The sequence below is a fragment of the Lepisosteus oculatus genome, chromosome 6, assembly GCF_040954835.1.
Source record: "Lepisosteus oculatus isolate fLepOcu1 chromosome 6, fLepOcu1.hap2, whole genome shotgun sequence".
Classification (NCBI taxonomy): domain Eukaryota; kingdom Metazoa; phylum Chordata; class Actinopteri; order Semionotiformes; family Lepisosteidae; genus Lepisosteus; species Lepisosteus oculatus.
This window is the reverse complement of record NC_090701.1, coordinates 32,107,638-32,133,260: the sequence shown is the minus strand read 5'-3', so window position 1 is coordinate 32,133,260 and position 25,623 is coordinate 32,107,638. Positions and strand designations below refer to the sequence as shown.

Below are 25,623 nucleotides of genomic sequence, written 5' to 3'. Positions count from 1 at the left end.
ATTCTCGATTGGATTCAGGTCTGGACTTTGACTTGGCCATTCAAACACCTGGATACGTTTATTTGTGAACCATTCCTTTGTAGATTTAACTGTATGTTTGGGATCATTGTCTTGTTGGAAGATAAATCTCTGTCCCAGTTTCAGGTCTTTTGCAGACTCCAACAGGTTTTCATCCAGAATGGTCCTGTATTTGGCTGCATCCATCTTCCCCTCAATTTAAACCATCTTCCCTGTCCCTGCTGAAGAAAAGCAGGCCCAAACCATGATGCTGCCACCACCATGTTTGACAGTGGGGATGGTGTGTTGAGGGTGATGAGCTGTGTTGCTTTTACGCCAAACATATCGTTTTGCATTGTGGCCAAAAAGTTCGATTTTGGTTTCATCTGACCAGAGCACCTTCTTCCACATGTTTGGGGTGTCTCCCAGGTGGCTTGTGGCAAACTTTAGACGAGACTTTTTATGGATATCTTTGAGAAATGGCTTTCTTCTTGCCACTCTTCCATAAAGGCCAGATTTGTGCAGTGTAAGACTGATTGTTGTCCTATGGACAGACTCTCCCACCTCAGCTGTAGTTCTCTGCAGTTCATCCAGAGTGATCATGGGCCTCTTGGCTGCATCTCTGATCAGTCTTCTCCTTGTCTGAGCTGAAAGTTTAGAGGGACGGCCAGGTCTTGGTAGATTTGCAGTGGTCTGATACTCCTTCCATTTCAAGATGATCGCTTGCACAGTGCTCCTTGGGATGTTTGAAGCTTGGGAAATCTTTTTGTATCCAAATCCGGCTTTAAACTTCTCCACAACAGTATTACGGACCTGCCTGGTGTGTTCCTTGGTCTTCATGATGCTCTCTGCGCTTTCAACAGAACCTTGAGACTATCACAGAGCAGGTGCATTTATACAGAGACTTGATTACACACAGGTGGATTCTATTTATCACCATCAGTCATTTAGGACAACATTGGATCATTCAGAGATCCTCGCTGAACTTCTGGAGTGAGTTTGCTGCACTGAAAGTAAAGGGGCCGAATAATTTTGCACGCCCCACTTTTCATTTTTTTATTAGTTAAAAAAGTTTCAAAAATCCAATAGATTTCGTTCCACTTCACAATTGTGTCCCACTTGTTGGTGATTCTTCACATAAAATAAAAAATTTATATCTTTATGTTTGAAGCCTGAAATGTGGCAAAAGGTTGAAAAGTTCAAGGGGGCCGAAAACTTTCGCAAGGCACTGTATTACTGTAATATCTGTATTGCTGTTTCAGTGTATGTCACGTCTTGCCTCGGTGGTGTCTCGGCTTAAGCAACTCATTTACAGTATAAGATTGAGGTCGGGTGTTCAATTCCAGCAATCGCTATGAGTTTTCTTTTAACAAAAGCACTTCTTTGAAAAACTAAAATAGCAAATATTATGGACACTACAGTATATTGAGATTTTTTTATATTTCAAAATAACACGTTCGTACAGTATGCACAGTACACAGCGGTACCGCAGGTTGAACTGTAGGGCGCAAATCCACCTGAGCCGAAAAGCCCAACATTTTAATGTGCATTCGCCTGGTGCAGCACGGTTTTCATCACTCTCTGCGGGAGTGCTGGCTGTTACAAATTAAACCGGTTTCACAGGTATTTTCAAAGGTGAATAGGGTGAGTCTTCCAGCGAAAGACACCCCCCCCCCAAAACCACTTTTTTTTTTGCTTACAGTAGTAGTACTTAAGCACAGTAGTACTTCTCGCGTTAAGAAAGCTAGGTGTTAGCATAAACTATTAGTAATCAATAATATTAAATTTAGCACAGTAATAAATTGTGCTAATAATAAATTCTATTCTTCTCTGAGAATGTAGGGGGGGGGGAGAATGCCTGTGTTATTTTCACTGACAAACGTGTGTCAAGCTGTCAACAAATACCAGCTGTCAAAAAAATTGTGTGTCCATAATATTACTATTTTGCTATTGCTATAGTAATTGCTATTGCTATTGAGTCTCCGTGTCTACAGTATATTGTTTGTTTCACAGGTATTTTAACCCCCAGCCACTGTTTTGTCATCAGTTGTTATCCTGTAAAGCACTTTCAGAAGCCATCTTTAAAGGCGCTATATAAAATAAATTATTATTATTATTATTATTATTATTATTATTATTATTATTATTATTATTATTATTGATCATATTTTCCTCCCAGAACTTGTAAATTGTTGTTCTTATTGTTGTTGTTATCATGTAAAGCGTACTTTGTCCAGCGTGTCAGGTGCATTCTCTTGTAAAATAATAAGTAGAGCTTATTATTTAACACTGTTATTTTACAGTGTTATGTTTGGAGAAATTGAGGGACCAATTAATTCCAAGTTGTATCAGGAAATCCTACAGCAGAATGTCAGGGAGCCTGTCTGTGATCTAAATCTCAAAAGAAGTTGAGTCATGCAACACGAGAATGATCCAAAACACAGGAGTAAATCAATAACAGAATAGCTCAAACAGGAGAAATTCCATATTTTAATCCTGACCTTAATCCCATTGAAATGCTGTGCCATGATCTGAAACCCAGGCTGTTCAAGCAAGACATCCCAAAAATATTCATGAACTGAAACACTTTTGTATAGAGGAATGAGAAAAAATACCTCTTAACCACTGTGCAGGTCTGATCAGCAGCTAATGAAAGCATTTGGTTGAGATTATTGCCAATAAAGGAGGTTCCACTAGTTACTAAATATACTGTAAGGGTTCATATACTGTACTTTTTCCTTCAATGATCTTAATTGTTTAAATTAGTTGTTTAGTAAAGATATGGCAATGTAAAATGTTACTTAAGAGAACTGTGAACTATTACACAGTGCTGCACAAGTAAAATGAAGAAACAGGTGTGTTGTTTGTTAAATAAGACTTTATTTATTATGACTTAGATGAAGATCAGATCACATTTTAGGAGCCATTCTGTCACGAACCACAATGAGCACTTAATCGTCACCGCATACCCATGAGCACCTCTCACCGTACACATCCTCGCACTAATTAATCAATTATCATTCCACTCACTCTTCCCCATGTATACCCTCTCACTCCACTCAGTATCCGCTCACTATTGAGGTTCCCTCTACCAAGCTCAACCTTCGTTCTACTTTTTTGGAAAGACACTTTAACCTAATCAACTTTTGGCTCTCGAAACCTGCTATATCCCTTGACTACAGCTTTGCTTTATGTTTTCGGACTTGGATACTTTTGGTACTGTATGGAACCTTTCCGGGAAAGATGTACTTCAGCCTCACATAGGGTTCTAACCAGCCACTTCGCTGCAGCACCTGACACATTAATGCAGAAATCCATATAATTCCTAAGGGTTCACAAACTTTTTTTCACAACTGTATCTCACATAGTATTCAAAACATTCACAAAGCATTCAAATCTTTGACGTTGCTGTCCTTCGTAAAATGTTAATTCTTATTATTTGATCCTGTTTGAGGTGGATATTTAATCCTGACTTCATAACCTAGGTTAGCACAGTGTTTAAGTCAAAAGAATTATGAAATGACCTCAGACATTAAACTATAGACATGCACAAGACAGGAGATAGATATACAAAAGAATGGTTTGGTAAAACAATCTCATTTGTACAGAACATAATTGAAAATCTACATTTTTATATTCTATGGGCATTATTTTAATACTAAAAAAATTACTTAGGGCAGCTAGAAAAATAACTATTGGAGGATCGAGACAGAGGCCTAAAATATGGTACACACTCATGACTTGTCAGATGAAGCATATGTGTGATGTGGTATAATAAGAGACCAAGATACATAACAGATGCAAGCATTTCTAAATATTAAAACATTCATCAGAGAATGTTAGAATGCTGAAGATTTCCCATATTTCTCTCTCTTGGAAGATATTTTCCCCATGAAAGTGACATCAACTGATCAGTCCAGACTGGGATACATGTCCATCAGCCCCACAGAGACATTTAGTCAAAAATGGGCTTCATTTCAGAGTAACAAGACAAAACCTATTATTAAATCTTGACATCACAAAGTCTTGTCTTAGTTGCCTTAATTCTAAGACACATATGAACAACATTTAGTTATATGGTAACAATCATCAATCATATGTTTATTTTAATACAATCAGTAGAGCATTAAAAACAACACTGTGCCGATAGGAAGTATGGAGGTAGTAGCATTATTATCTTGGGCTGTTTCCCAGAGCTTGGTAAGACTGTCCAAGTGGAAGATACTGTAGGATGATATAATTTGATACTAGTAGATACTAAAGAAGACCTAGACATTTTCCAATGAATAAGGCACACTCAATGTTTTAACTAAAGTTGGCAGTCTTTTGGGTGGCCATAAGAAAGAATCTAAATGGAGTTCAAATGGACGACTGATACTTTACAGTGGTGACCAGCTGAACAAGTAATAACTGTCAAAATAAATGACAGCACAATAAGTAGGTGATGTTCAGTGACTATTGAAACGATGGTACTGTATTTTGAAGGCCAGCAGAAAGAGTAAGTAAAACAGTTGAGGGCTGAAAAAAAGAGAATTGAGCGAAAGCAATAGAATTAAATGTTGCAGTCAGTGAAAGGCAAAATGGATATACTGCTATAGCACATTGGTAGACCAGGTGCAATTCAGGAACTGAAAACAACCAACATGTTTGTTTGTTTTTCCAAAGACTACAGCAATTAGTTTGAATTCAAAGAATTAGAAGTTTCCTTAACAAAGAAAAAATATTTTTTTAGACTTTTTTGTTATCATTGAAAGGTGATTACAGAAAGCAGATTCAAAGCGATAACCTTGCTTGCTCTATACCGTAGATGTGGATTTATTAGTTTATAGTTGTTGGCTAGGTACATCAAGTGAAACGTCTGTTACCCCAGACGTTCTTGAATAAAGTCACATTGTATGGAATACTAATTTTCTTGTAGAGCAGAATTTTTTTTTTTCAGGCAGGTCACAAAAGCTACTTGGTAGACTCAAGGAATATAGCCTGATTAGATTAAATTAAATGAATTGTGTTGGAAATAAACCCTTGCTTCCAGATGTAGAATGCTTTACAACGTAAGAAGTAAGTGATTCGACCCCTTTTACTCTTTTTCCCAGAAACTGGAAATAGTACGGCTTTTCTTGAGGGAATCTAGAGCTGCTGCATCACTGCTATTCATTGTAAAGAAGTGCTTCTTGTTCTCAGTTCTCTTTATACTTTAATCATAAAAGCCATCTGTAACCCTGGGTTTTTGCTTCTTTGCCGATCATAATGATATTTTTTCATATGCTTTTTTGGGATTCAGAATCACCTCTGATCGAGGCTGAAGAGATTCATTTTATTTAAGCTATCTTTTTAAACTCATCCTGGGGCAACATTACCCTTTTCATAATGTGCTTAATTAAGCTGTAGTCAAAACTTCCAATTAAGTCTAACCAATCTACAGTATCTGCATATCTGTATATGTATGTTCAGTATTCACGACAATTCAATTATATACCCTATCATCCCTTTTGATCCTAACTTAGAAGTGAACAACGGTGAAACTACCAAGTCTCTTTCACAGGTTGTTTTATTAGCTTAGTGATGATTGAACATTAGCCCTTGCATTTGTGTGTTAGTACTCCTCTACATTAAATTACATTTCTTAGATATCAGCGTTGTATTGTGCTTGGAACTCCTTAGTAACCTCTCGTCTAGAAAATACAGACACTGTGCTCTAACGGTCAACAATGGGTAGAAAATGAATGCATTTTTAGATCAATTTATTCTGATTAAGTTCTTTATTCTTATTAAATTAAATTCTAAGTGTCACCATAGATACGCCTTTGGAAGAATATCTTTAAATTAACTTAAATGCACATTCAAAAACAACTAAAGCTTTGCCGTCATTATGATTTAAAACCAAAATTGAAAATAGATTTCTCATCTTATATTCAATGAAAAAACTTTTGGGGCAATAAAAACGTATACTGCACTTTTCTACTGAAAAACTGAACCTCTTGTTTCTATTTCCTTTGAATTCAGTTGCTTCTGGTAAGATACAGTTTTCTACACCAAGTATAAGTGTTCTGGATATAACTTAATCTAATCCTGTATCAAAATCAAAAGGACTGTGCCTCAATAAGCACTCTAAAATGCATGTCTTTTGTGTGATTTATCTTATAATTGCCCATTATTTTTGAAGTATCCTAATCAACTAAATTTAAAAATTAAAATTTTAGATTTAATTTAAAATTGTCTAGTAATTTATTTTCGTAACTGTTCATTTGGTATTGTCCAAGGCCTGTCTATTCACTTTGTTTTACTTTTCCAAGGCATTTAAAGGTTTTTATTAATACCTCATCATTATTTTATTGTGTCAATGCCATTGCAGCTAAGAACAAAATAAACATTTTAGGGTTTTTTGGGTAAGTTCTATTGATTACTTTGAGCATCAGTATCCATGAGGGTGACATATACACTTCATTTCTGTAATTCAGCAAAATTACTTAACATTTAAATTAAGATTGCTTGTATCACAATTTAACTCTATGATTTTGGTCTTTATTATTTGTTAAAGTTATTGCAAATACCTATATAAAAGCAAAAATAAGGATACATTTGAGCTTTTTGTGTATTTAATAAAAAAACATACAAACCATAGTTGAACAGACAGACAAAAACAGAACAGACAAATACAAATAAACAACAAAAAGACCTGTGTCTTTTAAGGTCATTGTTCAGATATTGTTATTTAACACAATGGTGCATCAACACAAGACCCTAGGTGCCACCTTAAATACCCAAGTAATGAACCCAGGCATTGCAATGTTTCTTGTAACCCGATGACACCTTTGTGAAAGACAATAAGTCTATTCTTACCTCAGGATCGGGGATCTGTGGAACCACAACCGACATGTACAGGGAAAGCAGGACAGACAGAGAGCCGAGCAGCGAAATGAATGAGCAAGGGTGTAGATCCCACGCCATCTTCTTTTCTCTCCCCTCTCCCGCTCCCCCTCTAGCAATCTGTGAAGGGAGGACCACAATGGTCCAGGTGATTGATAGTCAGCAAACTGCTGACAGCACGCTTGCATCTGTCACACTGCTTTCCTTCCCTTACAGAGCAATACCTTTCCACTCCACTGGGCAGGGTCCAGGACCCGTCCCTCAGGGTCCATTAATTAATAAGGCTGGTGTCACTTACGCTCTTTTTCAGTGGTAGACCTCAGAGCTGCTACCGAGAGACTGTGAACTCTGTTTCAGAGTGCAGGTCAGGCAGGGAAGAAGGAAGAAATGGCAAAGGGTAGGCTTTGTAAAATTAAGCTACTACAATTATACTGTGTGACAAAGTACAAACATGGTGTGTGTTTCTTATATAATGCACACTTGCTTTTGCTGCATTTACTAAAAATAAGTTATGTTTCTGTTCTTTCATTAACTTTTCTACTGTTCCATATTAATCAGCTTAAGGCTTTTTGTTTTGCAAGAAAAAAATGCATCGACTTAAATGTAAAACAACCGAACATACATGGTTGAAACAAACACCTTTGTATTTAAAGAAACAAGGGTATCTTTATGTTCAAGTAAAAATTAATCATTTTTTAGCAGTGATAATAGTGGAAATCTTCTCTCTTATCTTTTAAAGCATCTATCCATCCATTTTCTAACCACTTTATCCATTTCAGGGGGAGCCGGAGCCTAACTCAGCAAGCAAAGGACACAGGCAGGATACGCCTTGGACAGGACTCAGGAAAGCTAAACAGACACAAACATGCACACACTCACACCTAGGCCAATCTTCCCAAAATCCAATTAACCTACCAGTATGTCTTTTGATAGTGGAAGGGAACTAGACAACCCAGTGAAAACACAAACACTAGGAGAATATGCAAACTTCACCTAGATATCACCCCAGGTCTAGAACCGGAACCAAGGCCCTAACTCTGGAAGGCAGCAATGATAACCACTGTGTCACCGTGCTACCCATTCTAAAACATTTAGTGAATTAATGCTTGAGCATTATTTTTAATCTTAATCGCCCCTTTGCGATGACAATAAACATAATTTCAAAGATATGTTTATTAACTTCCAATGCCTTATATTACAGTATATGTGTATATAATGTGTTTTTGGAGATTTTACCAAGATTATATAAAATAACATCAAGATCAGTGATGTAAGCATGAGGTTCACCATTTGTATAGAAAAACTAGAAATATCACCTATTGTCCCATACCTTGCCTACTTACTTTAATGTTTAATTTGATTTATTTTGTCAGGGTAATTACTGATGTGTTGGGAAAAACTTTAATGTACAGGACTTTCAAATTCTTAGTGTGGAGGTCAACTTACCAAAGCACTGGACAAATAAAATGCCTATTAATTTAATGATGTGGAAGACTTAAGGGGGTGGCATGGCAGTTAGGGCTCTACCTCATGTCATTGTCCAGACATTGTTCATTGTCATGTCATTAAATTTTCTCCATGCCTTTGTGTGGGTTTTTGTTGGGCACACAGGACAAACTTGTTACTTGTTCTTTGGTCCAGCAATAGACTGTCATCCAATTTAATACAGGAGCAATTGTCTGCTCTCAGTCCTACCGTGCCCTTTATGCTTCCAGGATATGCTCTGGTGTGCAGCTAGTTAAAAGAGATGTCATAGTACTGTAGTCATGATAAATAAGAACCCACTGTCTCCTAGTTTTTGTTCCTGATGAGTTCTGAAAGTAAAAATGCAACTCAGTTTGCTTCACTAAATCTTTTATTTTAGGCCAGGAAAACCCAATTAAAAAGATCCAGCAAAATCAATTTTTCATTGTAAGGTGTCAAATCACTGAGAACGCTTTTACAGAGAAAATTAAGACAACGGGTTCCTTAAAAACCACAGATACACTTCTATATATTAAACTACAATATACTGGCAAACGAACTATTACCTGTTAAATAGAAATCAAAATAAATGTATTATTTATAAAGGTCTTAATGGAAAATAGTTCTTTCATAACAAGTAAAAATGTTGTCTTCAGAAAGATTCTATACGTTTGATTTAGATTTTCCTTCTATTTCTTGTTTTTTGTTTAAACTTTTTCAAATTTGCTTCCATCAAGGCCTCAGGGTTCAAGGATTTGTGAAAACAATCCTTTATCTCTTACGAAGTACAAATATAGTACAAAGTTAATGCAATGTTTATTTAACAACAGAACACTCTTTTAATCATTTTATCCAAATACAAGACCATGCAAAGCAGACCGAGCAGCCCTTGATTTTTAAAAAGTAGCAACTCTAAGACAATACCTAAGATTTAGCCTGAATATAAGTTGAAGATACAGTATATGTTTAAAAAGATTTCTATAAATTAATTTTCCCTGCACTTCCTCAATAACTTCATTGTCACAGTTTGAGATATCCTCCTTTATCAATACTCTCTGTACTGTACATTAACCATTTCTTGGTACATCGTCAATGAAAAGCTTATCAGATATTTACTTACAGTATAAAGTCAAATCACATATTCATGATTATTCATCATTGCATCCCTGACTTCCCACCAATTCATTACTGAATATTCCTTAGGGGACTCACATTTGGTATTATCTCATGACGTGCCATATAGTAGGAGTTACTGGAACAAACCTTGCATAACTTAGACATTTACTTATAATAATAAGCTGGCACTTTACACAATGAGTGTTTAACATAATGACGCGTGCTGCAACATGTTCTGCATACTGATTCATTAGGATATCAAGGAAACACCTAGGTTATCTTTTAAAAACTAAAATAAAATTTGAAAAGGTTTACTGAAATACATGTACAGTATGCCATATATTAAGTAATTTGTTGTCAAATAATAAGAGTATTAGAACAACAGTCCATTATATAAAAAGCATGTAAAAATGAAATGATCGAGTGTAAAGACATGGCCAAATTACGTCTGCACATTATTAATTTTACACTTCATATAGCGTGACACATTTTCTGACCGGTTGCTGCGGAAACATGATCAAATGTAGGGATAGGCCATCAGAGAAGATTTAAAGTACTGACATGTCTTAACCGCAGGCTAAAGGTACATTTAACTATTAAATGCTCTGTTAATTTAATTTCAACAGTAAACTCAACAGTTTTGAAAATTAGGAATTCTAACCATTTTCTCTAATAAAATGATTTATCAAAATCTTTTACAAACTATTATATTTTGTGAAATTGTACATTATTTTCACCAATTGTACTAAGTGCAATACTACAGTTTTTTTAAAGATGCTTATTTGTAATGTATTTCAGGTAAAATATTCTTCTCTGTCTATAGCGTATTAAAAGTAAAAATCAGATTATTAGTAGCTCCTGGTGTGGCTGCAAAGGCCAGAGGGGTACATTTAATTTCTCTTTAGGTGCTCACAGATGAATCAGTTTTTTAGAGAGCCCTTCCCTGCAACACCATAATTGGACATAACACACAAGAACATACAAGAATTTGGGAGTAACTTTCTTACAGATGAGTTAGGAGATGGGAAGACTGCCAGGAGCAAAAAAAAAAAGGCATAGCCCACAGTTTCCATGTCGACCAGGAATGTGAGCAAAGCACCTTGGGATAGGCTGTCAGCTGGGTGCTTGACTTCCTTGTTTCTATTCTGATGCAGGTCATTTGAGTAGTGAAAAGAAACCGTGGTGAGCTGAAGCTCAACTTCATAGACAGGCATGGGACACAGACAAAGAGATGTGAGCCCGAAATCTCATGGTAAGAAGCAAAACTCTATATTTACTGTACATGGTAAACTTTGTATCAAAACAAAAATACAACAAGTCTTTTCTTTTTGAATTGCTGTAGCTGAGCAAGAGAAAGAATATTCCCCCTGCTGACACATTTTTCACTCTTGATCGGTGTCTTTATAACCAAAACAACATGCATTTACAGTAATTCACAGCTTTATTGTTAACATGTTCTTAGTCCTCTTTTTCATTTTGAGGAGGCATCTTAATAACATTCTTTAAACTGAAATGTAAGTTACTAATTTATTGAATCAAAGGGATGTAAATTAATGTAAATAAAAAAATATATTGTTACTGCTGAATACAAGTATCTCTGAAGATTATACTGATTGTGGTCAGTAGTATTTCCAGGTTGATTTCAGTACCAAAAGAACACTTAAGCTTGATTGTGGCTATCAGTTTCAAAGAAAAACAACAGATCATGCAATCAGCTCCAGTTCTCTCTTGTTTAAGTTGATTGTGTTCAGTTATAGTTTAGTGGATACTAAAATGAAAGAAGAATTCCAATGAAACAGAAACATGATATGTTATTGTCATAGATTATTGTAAACTGTACAATCGTTACTGTACTGTTAGTAAAACAAGAATCATTTTTAAGTGCTGTCTTAAAAGAATGTACAGGTTTTAATAAATTCTAAGTATAGTATTTAGCTGAAAAGACAGTCTATATATTTATTTCTTGATTGTAGTTAAAAATCTGTAACAGTCATTTAAAAGAGTGCTGACTTTTGACTTAGTGCTGAGTTAGTTAAGGATCTCTTGAACACTTGCTGATGGCATCATTATCTTTAGGTACAAAGGGCAAATTTTGTTATAATTTAGAAATAAGCAGTCATTTGCCTTGAGATGTACCTCTTTTCTTTCAGTGCCCAGCCTAAGGCAATCTCATGATGCATTGCTCCTACAATATAGATTTTAAAACTTTCATTACTTTTACTAGTTAAGAACTTTGTTAAATAAAAAAATGTTTGAGCCATAATACAATATACTGTATACAGCAGCATTTGTTTAGAAAATAAAATAAACAAGTAAATACCAAAATACAAAAAAAGAAGAATGTATAATTTATTTTTTTGTAGTATGTTAGGCTAGCTCTCCATTATTGCCTCAGATGTACAGCCACACATATTAAGATTATATGAACAATACTGCTAAATCCACATTATAACAGGCAGTTAGTGCTGCATGAAGATTTTATTTTGGAGTACTTGCCCGTATAATTGCTTACAATAAGTTTCTGATTATTCCAAGGTTTACAAAAGACATGATCAAATGAATAATCAGAAGAGGGAACTGTTTACTGACCATGAGTTGGTGGCTCTAAGCATTCTGTATATTTTCCTATTTTTTTTTTATTTCTTTGCTTCCGTGACTACATGAACAAAACTAATTTTAGATGGAATGATTTGTTTTGAAACACTTTTATCTTTTTGAGAAAGCGAGAATCGTGGCATTTGATTTAACAGTTTGATGCTTTGCTAAGAAATGACAGTTTGAATAGACATTTATTAACAACACATGAAAAGTGAAAAATGTTTTGGAGAACAATGTCTATTTAACAAATAAATGAAAGGTGTAGTTGGTATAAATAAAACAATATAAATAAATAATACAACAGGTGCATAATTACAGTATGCCATGCAAAATATTAATAGTTCTTGGATAAAAGTGAAAGGCTTTTGTATCAGAATGTTAGGGATTTGTAAAACTAGTACTTTTGACAGTAAAAGAGGTTGACAAGACAAATACATTAATATGAAATTTGTATTTTACTGTATATCCACTTTTTTCCTTTGTTTCTATTATAATTTCCAATACTGTAAATAAGTTACTATCTACATAAAAATACGTTTTTTTATGTGAACAGAAATTCAGGAAATGGCATGGTATTTAACATTTGGGTGTTTGAAAGAAAACAAACAATTCTTGATACTGACGGTGTGTTTTGTGTTTGTGTTCGGTATATGCTGAGTCTTGTGGAATCGATGTAGAAAAATTAGATATTTGAGATATTATGAGAATAAAGTTTTGGTCTCTTTCTTATTCTATCAGACCTATATTTTGCTTGTACTTAAAGCTTATATTGTGTAATGTGGTAAACTACCAAATATTTCAAAAGCAGGCATGCAGGATGCTCATTTCATTTGTAGGTCACTCGTGTTTACAGCAAAGTGAAGTAAGAACTTTATTGTCCTGAATTTCCTGGAGAAATCACATGTGTGAGTACCAGCCATGATGCAACAAGGCTTTTGTTTCCTAGCAAATACGTTGGGGATCCATGGCGTAATAACTTTCCATTAATACTGTATATCAGATAGTAAAATGGTTTAATTAGGAAATTTCATGCTAATTCAACGCATAATGTTTACTTACAGTACGTGTTTTTATTTTAAATATTGATTGACTTGGCTTAGTGTCAATGGTGGAGTAGTTAATTTAAATCAAAAGGTTTCATTTTTGCATGCACAAGTTAACTTCTTCAAGTTCCTGAAATTGCCAGCAGTTTTATTGACATTGAAGTTGCCAAATTACTGTAATATTGCTCTGCATGGCCTCAGGATGAGGAAGTCTAATTCAACCTATCATAAACTACGAGTGTGGAATAATGAATGATAATATGATAACATGTTATTGCAGTCCATTCATGTCATTCTATGATACTCCAAAGGAACAAGTAATAGGTTTATTCCATGCTGAAAAGAGAAGAGGGAAAATAAGTTTCTGCTGTGAAGCCTTCTTCAGGGCAGACAGCAAAGATTAAATAGCACAGAAGAACATTAGCTGGGAGAGGGGAGGAAGCAGGAGGGGCAGAGAGGCAGAGAGGCTACCCAGGAAGTTTGAAGTGTGAAGAAAGGTGTGAAGTCAAAACCTGCATGAGAATAGAATTCTATGATGCTGACAACTTTAGCACACTGAATCATTCTCCACCTAATTCTGACTAATTTAAGGAAAAGTAAAATAGTAAAATGGTTTAATTAGGAAATTTCATGCTAATTCAATGCATAATGTTTACTTACAGTACGTCTTTTTATTTTAAATATTGATTGACTTGGCTTAGTGTCAATGGTGGAGTAGTTAATTTAAATCAAAAGGTTTCATTTTTGCATGTACAAGTTAACTTCTTCAAGTTCCTGAAATTGCCAGCAGTTTTATTGACATTGAAGTTGCCAAATTACTGTAATATTGCTCTGCATGGCCTCAGGATGAGGAAGTCTAATTCAACCTATCATAAACTACGAGTGTGGAATAATGAATGATAATATGATAACATGTTATTGCAGTCCATTCATGTCATTCTATGATACTCCAAAGGAACAAGTAATAGGTTTATTCCATGCTGAAAAGAGAAGAGGGAAAATAAGTTTCTGCTGTGAAGCCTTCTTCAGGGCAGACAGCAAAGATTAAATAGCACAGAAGAACATTAGCTGGGAGAGGGGAGGAAGCAGGAGGGGCAGAGAGGCAGAGAGGCTACCCAGGAAGTTTGAAGTGTGAAGAAAGGTGTGAAGTCAAAACCTGCATGAGAATAGAATTCTATGATGCTGACAACTTTAGCACACTGAATCATTCTCCACCTAATTCTGACTAATTTAAGGAAAAGTCAACTGAATTCATTTTCTAAATAGAAATTATGATCCAGTTGATTCACTTGTTTGCATTCCCTAAACTTTAAAAATGATCAGACTCAATGTAATATTTTGCTACTTGTACAACACTAAAAACGTCTAAGACTCCTAGTCTTCAATGCAATCTGTTTTTCATAGTCAATTAAACTATTTAACTATTAGTTTTGTTTACTTTACTCAGTTATTTCCATTCAGTATTGCATTAAAATTACTATATAATAACTATTTGTTTCACTTTAAATTAAATTTGATCAGGAGGTTTGTATTTTGCTAAACAAATTGCTTTGCAAAGGGCAACATTTCATTCATTTTGTTTGCTTGTTTTCTTAAACAACTAAGATCTGATCAACATGTGTTAGCAGCTCCTGCAAACTGGAATGCTGTTGCCAGATAATGCAAGAATTATTTAGAAATTAATATATATATATACTGTATATATTTTAATTCAGAAAAATACAAGTTAGTAGGTCAGCTCTAAGGTAGGTTTTGGTCTCCCTCTTTCAATTTCAAAACAAAGATTTGGAGAAGAAGTTTTAAAATCAACAATTCAGTTACTGATCTGCAATAGAAGAGCAAAAGTACTGTGTAATTGTATATATATTATTCCAATTTACTAAACTTGTTGATTTTACATACTGTCAAAGCGACTGTTTTTATTTGTTATGGACACATCCACATGAATTTAAAAAGTGCTACTTTGAATAAAAGGTTTCTAGTGCAAGGTACCACTAAGAAACAGCTTAGTGTAGCACAAGACACAAAAACAAGCAAACAATAAAGCTTGTAGTGTGTTCCTTTCACCAAGTATGTGCAGTAATACTTTACCTGAACAAGACTAAAAACACACAAAAAATATTTCATAACAAATATAAAACCATGCATAATATTGTACACACCATTGTGGCAAATTACATTACAGATATCCAATTATTTAGAATGGTCGATAACTGTTTCAACTGAATAAGCGTTTCAGCTGGAAGATAAGAGCAGACCTGCAGGCAGAGAGTAAGGTGACAGTGAAGAAAGACAATTATGAACTTGAGAGCCGATAAGAACTTTCTGCACATGCAGCTCTGAAACAGTGGAAGTGATATTCTTTAGTGAAATTTTAGCTACTGTACATGTTATTTATGCATTTTGTTATATTATGTTGTGTAATGTTTATGAAGGAGTCCCTTCAGTAAACCCTTACCAGATTTTCTTAACGTAGTTGTTATTCTATAACATTATTCATAAGTTATTCTATAGCTCTGTTAAAAACACATTAAAAAGTATAAAAGTGAAATGTATTGGTGGAGTAAAGGAAAAGAATTGGGTGTGTATTTCATTATTATGCAGATGTCAGTGATAAGCCAAAACCTGTATCTAGAGGATTATTGCAATAACTGAATACTCTGCACATATAATGTGGTCAGAAGCAAACACAGTGATCCACCAATTATTACAAGGTAATGAAATCTAAATTGGGGTGAGGAATCTACTTTTTAGATAGTTTATTATATAATCATGTAATTATTTTGCATTATACTGTAACAATATAATTACATTTTCTGTGGCACCAGCATGAACCCAGAATATATAAATATATAAAGCAACGCAATCTTTGCTCTATATACTCCAGAATTCCTGAATTGTAGGCTTTCTTCTAAACATCTTAGATGAGACTAAACTAAAAGAAATATAGAATATGTTGCAAATTAGTGTTCAAGTGCCATTTCTGGGTACAAAAGATGTTGGTTTGTATAGTTTCTGAGTTCTGTTTGTAAGAAATATGACTTTGTAAGATTAGAATACATTTTTTCTTTAATTACATGTGTTACATTAAAATATGTGCTACACTAAGATTTGTGTTTATAATAAAATACACAGATACAGTATTATAACCACATTTATTACAAACAAATAAATGTGGTGTAAATCAATGAAAAGAGAAGTATAATCTTTATTTGCATGTTTTTAGAGATAACTAAGCTTCATAGCACAATCACTGTATTAATTAATAAACGTGAATAGCAAACTTCAGTTACAAAACCAAAACTCCTTTCACATTTTTTCACACATCTGCTTGTTTAGTATTTATAAAATGTGCTACTAATAAATTTGATGTCATAAAATGAATGCAGATAGGTTAATGATATTTGTTCATAGCTTAAATGCACATAACTAAAATAATAAGAATATAATTGAGCCTTACTAACATACTAACTAACATTTACTGGATTTCAGTTCAACAGGACTTTGGCTATTCCAATAATCACTTAGGCAAGGCTTATTTTGTGTAATAAAAAGCTTTGGATAGGGTCTATGGTAAACTGCTACACTTACTGAAAATCAAGTGACCTGGAAATCAAAACAAAGAACTACCAGACTTTCGCCTATGGCAGCACATTTGTAAAGGAGGGGAGAGTTTTGCTTTACTTCTGGTGGACAGTTGGTATGTAGTATTTTTCATTGCTTTCAGTGTAGAACTTTCTCAGTTCTTTCATTTGTGTTCTTTAGAATATCACCCAGTATGTTTGCTTTATGGCAGCTTAAATATGGCAGTGTTTTACATTTTTTGCTATCCTAAAAGATAACATTTTATTTCAATCCGTACTCTGATTCTGTCCACCACCATTGCAAATGTAACATGTCGCCGCCACACAGTTTTTCAATAGTGAATATTAGAGCTTGGGTAAAATGTATGATGAGAGGCTTGTCTTTATTGCCAAATTTATTCCCTGCTTGCTCATGAAATATATGGGTATGGTTCTGAAATGTAGCCAGTAACCACTTCTTTTTTAAGACCCATGTGAAGTACTATATTATCAAGTCACATCGTACTTCTAACAACAACTAAAATAGGTTTCTTGTGTTGTAAATACATATTTATTTCTCACCTCCACAAATGATGTTTTTCTTTATACTATGCTATTTAAGCCCTTCCTATGGTGTCCCATTGTGTGAAATTACTTGACTTAGTGATGCATTGTAAACATAAAAACTAAGCAGAAACTTTGCATTAAGATCTAAAAGTTCTAATGTTGTCTCATCTGAGAAAAATCCATTAAGGATTTGAGTTGTTCTTGTAGTAATTGCTTCCTTCTTGCTCTCTGACAGTCTTTCATTTTAATTATCTATTAAGTTCTTTCTTTTTGTTTTTATTTTGTATATATAACATATTAATTGCTTGAGTACTTTAAAGTGTCATGATTGCAACCTTTAACGCAAAAAAAAAGAAAACCGTGAAAGAGTCTGTGTATATTTGCAAGGCATTATACCTATGTGTTCCCAATTTTGCTATAACATGCACAGTATTCAAATGTATTTTGGAAAGTTTAGGAATCCTGTATTGTCAAATCTGAACATAACTCCCATACGAAGCAAATGAAGTAAAATATTTCACAATTCATTCTAAACAGAGTGAAATCGCCAGTGGCAATTAAAAGAAAACGACATATTGTGAAATATTCTTTAGAATAAAGAGTACAGTTGCACTGAAACTAAAAAGGGCCTCTAACTGTCAAATGTTCCAAACACTAAGCAAATGGGAAGTTATACAGGATGTTGCAATTTGTGTGCAAGAAACTAAAGCAACCACAGAAGAATAAAAAGTTAACTATATGCTTTGGAATTTACAGAACCCTTTACATGGGAATTTTATTTGTAATAATGTATATGTAATTCAAAAACTATTGTGGTTAGGTGGCTTCTTCAATAAACTATTAGAAACAAATGATAGAGGGATAGTAAGTTAAAATATTTTAATAGAACTGCTAGCCAGTGCATTTATTGCAGTGCCATTTTACATTTTACATATGCTTACTGTAAAGTATATATATTTGTAGGAAATAGCTTGAGCCACTTTTGACACCCTGCTGGGCATGTTATCACATGATCTTTTAAGCAGACAGGCCAAGGAAAACAGAGGCACAAATGCAGATTCAAAATAGTACAATTTTTTATCTCCTACACTGCTAAATAAAATAAAAGACAAACACCAAAACAAAGCGAATCAAACAAAACCCTAGCTCCTTTTTGAGCTCCTGGCTAGACTTCTTTAAGTCCCTAACTATCACAACCGCGCAGCTAAGCTGTTTACTGGCTTCAAAACACTCAGTCTCTCTCCCAGAGACTCTCCACAAACTTACAAAGTCTCAAAGCTCAAACTCCTTTGTTCCACACTCCCGCGGTCAGTCCTTCTTCTTCTTTTGATGAATGGAGCGCACAGAGTGTCTGTCTTTTGACCTTCCAACCAACAGTGGGAAGCTAGTACTTCCTGTTTTTTAAATTGTCACCTGACCAATTGTCTTCCAGCAAATGGTCAATTGAATGAGGGTAGCTGCTCATTCCCCACAACATTCTAGGGTGTATGGCCCAGACCAGAATATCCATTTGTCTGGACTCACTGCCCTCTCACGCATCATTTGTTCCCACGATGACATTTCAGAAACTCTGACATGACACAGGAGAACGTCTCTTCAATGACAGAACAGGCAGAAATGGATTCTTGTACTTTCAATATCTGTGAAGTTGGATAAGAGCCTCAGCCAAGCGTACTCTCCCATCATCTTGGATTTTCTTGCCATCGGGCTAAGATCATACTTTGACAAGTTGCTGCTTTGATAAGTTGCATCCTGCTGCTGCTGTCTGCAGTTACATCATACGTTTAGTTTTGCTACAAATGCAGTAAATACAGGATGGTTGTCTAGCTCCTGGGTGAAGCAGAAATATAAGTCTAATATACAGTGCAGTCCATAAGTATTTAGACAGTGACACAATTTTTGCTGTTTTGGCTCTGTGCTCCAGAACATTGGATTTAAATAAAACAATTACTATGAGGTTAAAGTGCAGAATGTCAGCTTTAATTCAAGGGTGTTTACGTCTATATTGGGTGAACCATATAGGAATCAAAGCCCTTTTTATACATAGTCCTCCCATTTCATGGGACCACAAATAATTGGGCACATTAATATAATCTTAAATCAAATTTGGCATGTTTTCAAATCCTTTGCAATTGATGACCGCTTGATGTCTGCAACCCACAAATATCCCCAGATGTTGGGTGACTTTCTTTGTGATGCTCTGCCAGGTCTGTAATTCAACCATTTTCAGTTCCTGCTTGTTTCGGGGGCTTTTTACTTTCAGTCTTGTTTTCAGGAAGGGGATTGCATGCTCAATGGAATTCAGGTAGGGCGATTGACTTGGCCAGTCAAAAACATTCCACTTTTTTACCCTGAAAAGCTCCATAGCTGCTTTAACACTATGTTTGGGGTCATTGTCCTGTTGCAAGGTGAAGCGCCTTCCAATGACTTTTGAAGCATTTGATTGGATCTGAGCAGATAAGATGCTTCTGTACACTTCAGAATTCGTCCTGCTGCTGCTGTCTGCAGTTACATCATCAATAAGGTCAAGTGAGCCAGTTCCACTGGCAGCCATACATGCCCAAACCATGACACTACCTTCACCATGTTTCACAGATGCGTTGGTATGCTTTGGATCATGAGCAGTTCCATTTTTATCTTTCCATCACTCTGGTACAGGTTAATCTTCATCTAATCTGTCCATAAGGCTTTTTTTCCCAGAACTCTAGAGGCTTTTTTATGTACTTTTTAGCTAACTGTAACCTGGCCTTTCTGTGGCCTTTTACCAGTTGTTTGCATCTTGTGGTGAGCCCTCTGAAATTATGCTGGTGTATTCTTCTTTTTATGGTAGTCTTTGACACCTCTATGCCTACATCCTGGAGAGTGTTCCTGATCTGTTCAACAGTTGAAAAAGGGGTTTTTCTTCCATAATCTACCAGGTCGTTTGCTATTGCTAAACTCACCAGTGTGTTCTTGCTTCTTAACAATGTACCAAACAGTTGATTTTGACTCACCTAATGTTTTGGCTGTGTCTCTGATTGATTTAGTGTTATTTTTCAGCCTCACGATGGCCTGCTTTAGTGGCATTAACACTTCTTTGGTCGGTCCTTGTGTTGAGAAACAACAGCAACAGACTCCAGATGCAAATGACACATCTAGAATCAACCCTAGACCTTTTGTTAGCTCTCCTGTGCATGAACTAATGATACAACAACACACAGCTGGCCAAGAAACAACTGAGCAGCCAATTGTCCAGTTACTTTTGGTTCCCTAAAATGGGAAGACTATGTATAAAAAGGACTGTGATTCCTATATGGTTCACCCAATATAGATGTAAATACCAACAAATTAAAGCTGACATTCTGCACTTTAATCTCATAGTCATTGTTTCATTTTAAATCCAATGTACTGGAATACAGAGTCAAAACAACAAAACTGGTGTCACTGTCCAAATTCTTCTGGACTGCACTGTATATATATATAAAATAGCTATTAATAATTAAAATATAATATCTATTAGCAATATCCCAGAACCTTGAGAGACCTACAGAAAAACTGCTGAGTTGGCAAAACCTGCAACAAGCCAATATGCACAGTTTGTACAGACTTTACCCAAAAAGTCTTTCAACTGTAATTACTGACAAAAGTTATTCCACCAAATATTGAATTCGCACCTCTGAAAACTTATGCCGTCAATGTATTTTATTATTTTCCCTTTCTTTTTTTCTAACATTTACTGTAGTTTATCATAGACTTACAGTAATAATCATTTTGAGCAAGCAGGTTTTGAATGTAATATGACATTTAAAACATCACTCTGTCATTTCAGGAAGGGCCAGAACACTTTTGCAAGACTTGAAAGACACTGTAGAAAGAAAATGACTGTTGTATTTTAATTTCTTTCTTATTTGCTTTTTATGTGAGAAAAAATTAAGAGATGAGAAATTCCCTCAAGGCAGTTCATGTTGATGTACAATTGTTGGACAAAATGCACTGCCCATGATAATGTGTAACTCTTGATTTCTGAATGTGATGAGTGTATTTGCAATTAAGAAAATGGTCAACCTTTGCGGATTCAATACTGCTTAATTTGCTGGAGTATAAGAGAAAATTACTCAGATTTTACTACTGTAGGAAAATAATGTACCATGATTATACATTTAGAGTAAGTACCAGTAGTCAATGCAAGTAAAAAGAGACATACAGTAAATACATTTGTAGGTGTTTGGTACCTCTGAGGAAAAAGCTCAATCCAGTCACCAGTTCATGTCACATACTGTATTTTTCCAGTATTTGACCATTCATTTCTACAGGAGAGATTTACAGGTGACATTGCACTACAATATGTCACTGAGGTAACTACCTGTAGTTGACTACTGTTTTAAACATAGTTTTACATTGAGTTGGCTATATATACAGTGGCATGGAGTTTGCCACCTGAAGTCTAGTTTAAGCTGTGTGCTCACAATGATGGTGCATATTTGACTGACTACTTCTGAACTTTCTGTGGTGGCGAATCAGATGTCACTCTGTCTTAAAATAGGGTGACTATTCAATGAGTATTCCATAGCAGCAGCCTTGAAGTGGAAAAATAAATAGGAATATCTGACGTAATCAACATAAGGATATATAACCACACCCTTTTACAAAGTATATAATAAAAAGACTTTGTGTACTTTTGTACATATGACAATGAGTCCATGAGGAGTATTCATGTAAGGCTAGGGTTTCAGTCTTCTTAGGAATCTTTACTTTAAGGAACTAATTCTTACTCATTTTGAAATCCATTTAACAGTAGAATCAGTTTGTGAAACCTCAGGATTTTTGCTTTTTGTTCCTGTTTTAGAGGTTTGTTTAAAAAGAAATAAACATGTATATATAAATATTGTTTAGCAATACCAAATTATATGCTTTTGACCTGTGCAGCAAGGTCTGGACGTCTTTGCTAGATTCCTAAATAAAATCTACCTAAATAAAAGGTGTTATAATGCCAGTTCCATATATATATATTTTTAGTTTTTCTTGTAATCTGTAATACACATCCAAATGAGTTCTTTAATTTCTTTACCTTGTCTAAGCGTGTTTGTGTAAGCTCTACTCAGAAATTAGATGTGCTCTGTTGCCAACAGCATTAAATATAACTGCAGTTATTTCCAGCGTGGTCTGTTGTAAACATTGTTAAATATAGCATGTAGCACAAGCTTAAATGTCCTTTCACTATTTCCATTTTGATGCTGAAGTAGTCTGTTTCTTCACATTCAGTAATTTAATGCCAAGGAAACACTAATGTATTTTGCACTTGACCAAGTCTGTATTTCATAACAGCACTTACTGAATAGCAATGTTCAGTCTAGTGAGAAAGAAGTAAGAGTGACAAAGTCATACTTTTCTGCCACCAGCTTGTGAATGTATTGTAATTTTCCATAACTTAAATAAAGTCTGAATTTTGTTCATCTTATTGGTATAAAACAGCTAGTTTCTTTCTGCATTTTCCTGTGAGTAGGAAAATCAAATATTATGTAAGAAAGAATAGTTGTGATTTCAGGTAACTTCACTGCACTGTATGTTTTTAGTAACTCTGAAAATTGTGTTTTTTTTTCATTATTGGTTCACAGTTTCTACAGCTGATGCCCAATGAGATTTGTGGTTAATATTGTCCTACTGACGGCGTCCCTCATGAAACACCACAGCAATAACGGCTGTTCTGCTGTCTGGAACTCCTCCTTGTCCTGCTCTCCACATGATTCTGAAAAATCAAACCTGGAGGTACAACTTGGAATATATCTTTGCTTTTTAATGAGAACATCTAAGTTCTTTGTCATATTTGTCTCAGGTGCACTTTATCATATTTAAAGTATTCAAATTTTTTAAGTTTCCTAAAATCTTAGGACAAGCTCTGACCATTTAATTGAATGAATTCTGTCTGAGAATGTTTTCTTTTGTCTATGATGGGCCAATGTACTGTACATTAACACCACAGAGAGTAATGCTCTTAAACAGTTAATTTATGTTTCTGACATTTTAAAAATAGTTTTATCAATAAGCATCTTCAAGAGATTTAGCAAGTTTTGAGACAAACTTTTTGGATCGTAATATTATTAGTAGTATTAATACTATTATTAAAATAAAGACTAAACCTTCTCTTAAAAATAACAAACACATGTGATGATAGTTGTTTATAGTTCCATCCATAATATTACCCCATATTATAAATCATTCTTGTGACTTTTATTGGTATTATAAAAAGTATTTCTGAAGTATTTCAGCATTGATGTCTTTCTTATTAATTAAATTGCTTTTAATTAACATAATAATCATATTTATTGTTGACAAAAATCAACATTTTAGTTATTTTTTATAATTTCCTATAACATTGGTAATGCTGTAAATTGTAAGTCTGAGTGGTTTACTCCCACTGATACAGTGATTAACAATGCTAACAATGCTTTATGCTGTTCTATATCCTGTACTGTGCACGTGATATTTGTCTTTTGCAGGAGAAGTGCCTGAATGCCAGCACATCCCTTGTAGAGAATGAAAAGGCATTTCTGGACTGCCTGTCTGATCTCAATACTAATGTATTGCAGCATTTGCTGTACTACAGTAAGTTCTAAAATACTGTAATATATTCTATCTCCATAATTTGAGATTTTAATTAGAGATTTCAATGAAAATAGTTGAGTGATTCTACAACATTTTTGGCCATGGTAATGATCCTAAGATGTAATGGTAAGATTACCAAATTTCTCTAGTTTAAGGAGCTACAGTAGCATTGCTTAAACAGATGAGTTATGACGACAAAGGAACTTAATCTTTCCAGTATTCATGAAATATATCTCAGAACACAATTTTCAGAACATGTAGCCCAGTTGATTGCTAGTAACTAATCAATCTGAGATTCCCATCTATCCAGAACCCCACAACCCTTAGTGTAAAAAGTACCTCCTGTTCTCAGCTCTAAATGTTCTTTCAACCAGTTTCCACTAGAGTCATGTTTATGTTTCAATCCTGATTCCTAATAAGATCATTAGAGTCTGGACTTTGTGGATGGACTTTTTGAATAGCATTTGAGGAATTTGAAATTGATTTTACTTACTGTAGGCCAGGTTACCTCATATAGTATCTGCATGCTACCTGCATGCAATACTCTGCATTTGTCTGCACATAGCTTAGATTGTTGATCTAAATTAAGAAGAGAAGTGATTTGAATATGATCACTGTAGTACCACACTCATTATATCACTCCAGGTGCCTCAGCTTTCATAATTTATTTTTGAATGTTTTCTGACCATTAACAAATCATTAATTAAAGTATACAGCACATCAAAAGAAATGTATCATTAGAACTATAACAAAGTTGAGTCATGAGCCCGCATGAAGGACAGCCAGTATTTTCCCAGGATTCAATCAATATAGTGCTATCAGAATGCCATCAATCACTTGTTGTGACATATTGTTTCTAATACAATAAGAAAATAGTCATAATAAAGCAACATGATGATATATACTATAGATGACACCTGTGGTTGTGGCCTGTAAAACATCCCAGATGGCAAGTGACAGTGTGTTGAATTAGTCTAGCCTCCAAGACATTGCTCTCTTGATAAGAGATTCATGTTGGTTCCTTTCTGGGTTTTCCTTTTTTGACTTTCACCAGGCTTGATGTGTTAAATGATCTAATTAGCAGTGCCCATTAAACACTTTCACTAATGAGGTGATTTAGCTGTTATGCGTCACTCAAGTGTATCACAGTCAATCATGATTGAACAATTAAACTAAATGATGTCAAAACATTTCATCAGTATCTCTAATTTATATATTTTATTTTTCTAAAATCATAAATGATACATGGTGATAATTGTTGTTTATATTTAGTTTACATTCACTTTCTTGAATGTGTACTGCCTGCAATATGGGTAGTCAGAAAAAAGGAACTGTACGATATCAAATGTTTTGTTATTGTGCATTATCGTTGCTTCTTTAAAGCAATCTAAGCTATTAGTTAAGCAAACTCTACCTTATAAATCTATACTTACTATCTTCCAGTATCCTATTTCCATACATATCATCCACTATTTATAATTATATGTTGCCAAAGTTTGCATGTCATAATAGTAATTGGTCTATAATCACATTTTGTCACCCTTTTTATGGATAGGTAACCACTGTCTTGAGTGACTGTGGGTATTTTATTAATATCAACACTTGCTTAAGTACAATTCATGTGTCATTTAGGAGTAGAGCATAATAGCATTTTGCCCAGTTCCTGATGGTATCAGTCATTGCAAATGCTTCTCATATCTCTAACATTTCTGTTTTTCTATGATAATAGAATTTAATTTAGATCTTTGTCCTTCCTCACCCTGAAGCATGCTGTTTTCTTCCATGGTGAACATCTGAATAAAATATTAATAGTGAAAAATGCTATT

At 34.6% G+C, this 25,623-nt stretch overlaps 2 protein-coding genes across 5 annotated transcripts in view; one reads left to right on the top strand and one right to left on the bottom strand.

Annotated features, from left to right (window-relative positions):
• Positions 1-7,194, bottom strand: part of tmie (transmembrane inner ear) — a 60,361-nt gene extending 53,167 nt beyond the window's left edge. For both annotated transcript variants that reach the window (XM_069190811.1, XM_069190812.1), the window contains exon 1: positions 6,838-7,194. In XM_069190811.1, coding sequence (XP_069046912.1) covers positions 6,838-6,945 — 108 coding nt within the window. In that variant the 5' untranslated portion in view covers positions 6,946-7,194. The remainder of the gene's footprint in view (positions 1-6,837) is intronic.
• A 3,409-nt stretch (positions 7,195-10,603) lies between these two features.
• LOC102695597 (ALS2 C-terminal-like protein) overlaps positions 10,604-25,623 on the top strand; it is a 58,100-nt gene continuing 43,080 nt past the window's right edge. For all 3 annotated transcript variants that reach the window (XM_015354314.2, XM_015354313.2, XM_015354312.2), the window contains exons 1-3: positions 10,604-10,696; positions 22,810-22,960; positions 23,692-23,797. In XM_015354314.2, coding sequence (XP_015209800.2) covers positions 22,829-22,960; positions 23,692-23,797 — 238 coding nt within the window. In that variant the 5' untranslated portion in view covers positions 10,604-10,696; positions 22,810-22,828. The remainder of the gene's footprint in view (positions 10,697-22,809; positions 22,961-23,691; positions 23,798-25,623) is intronic.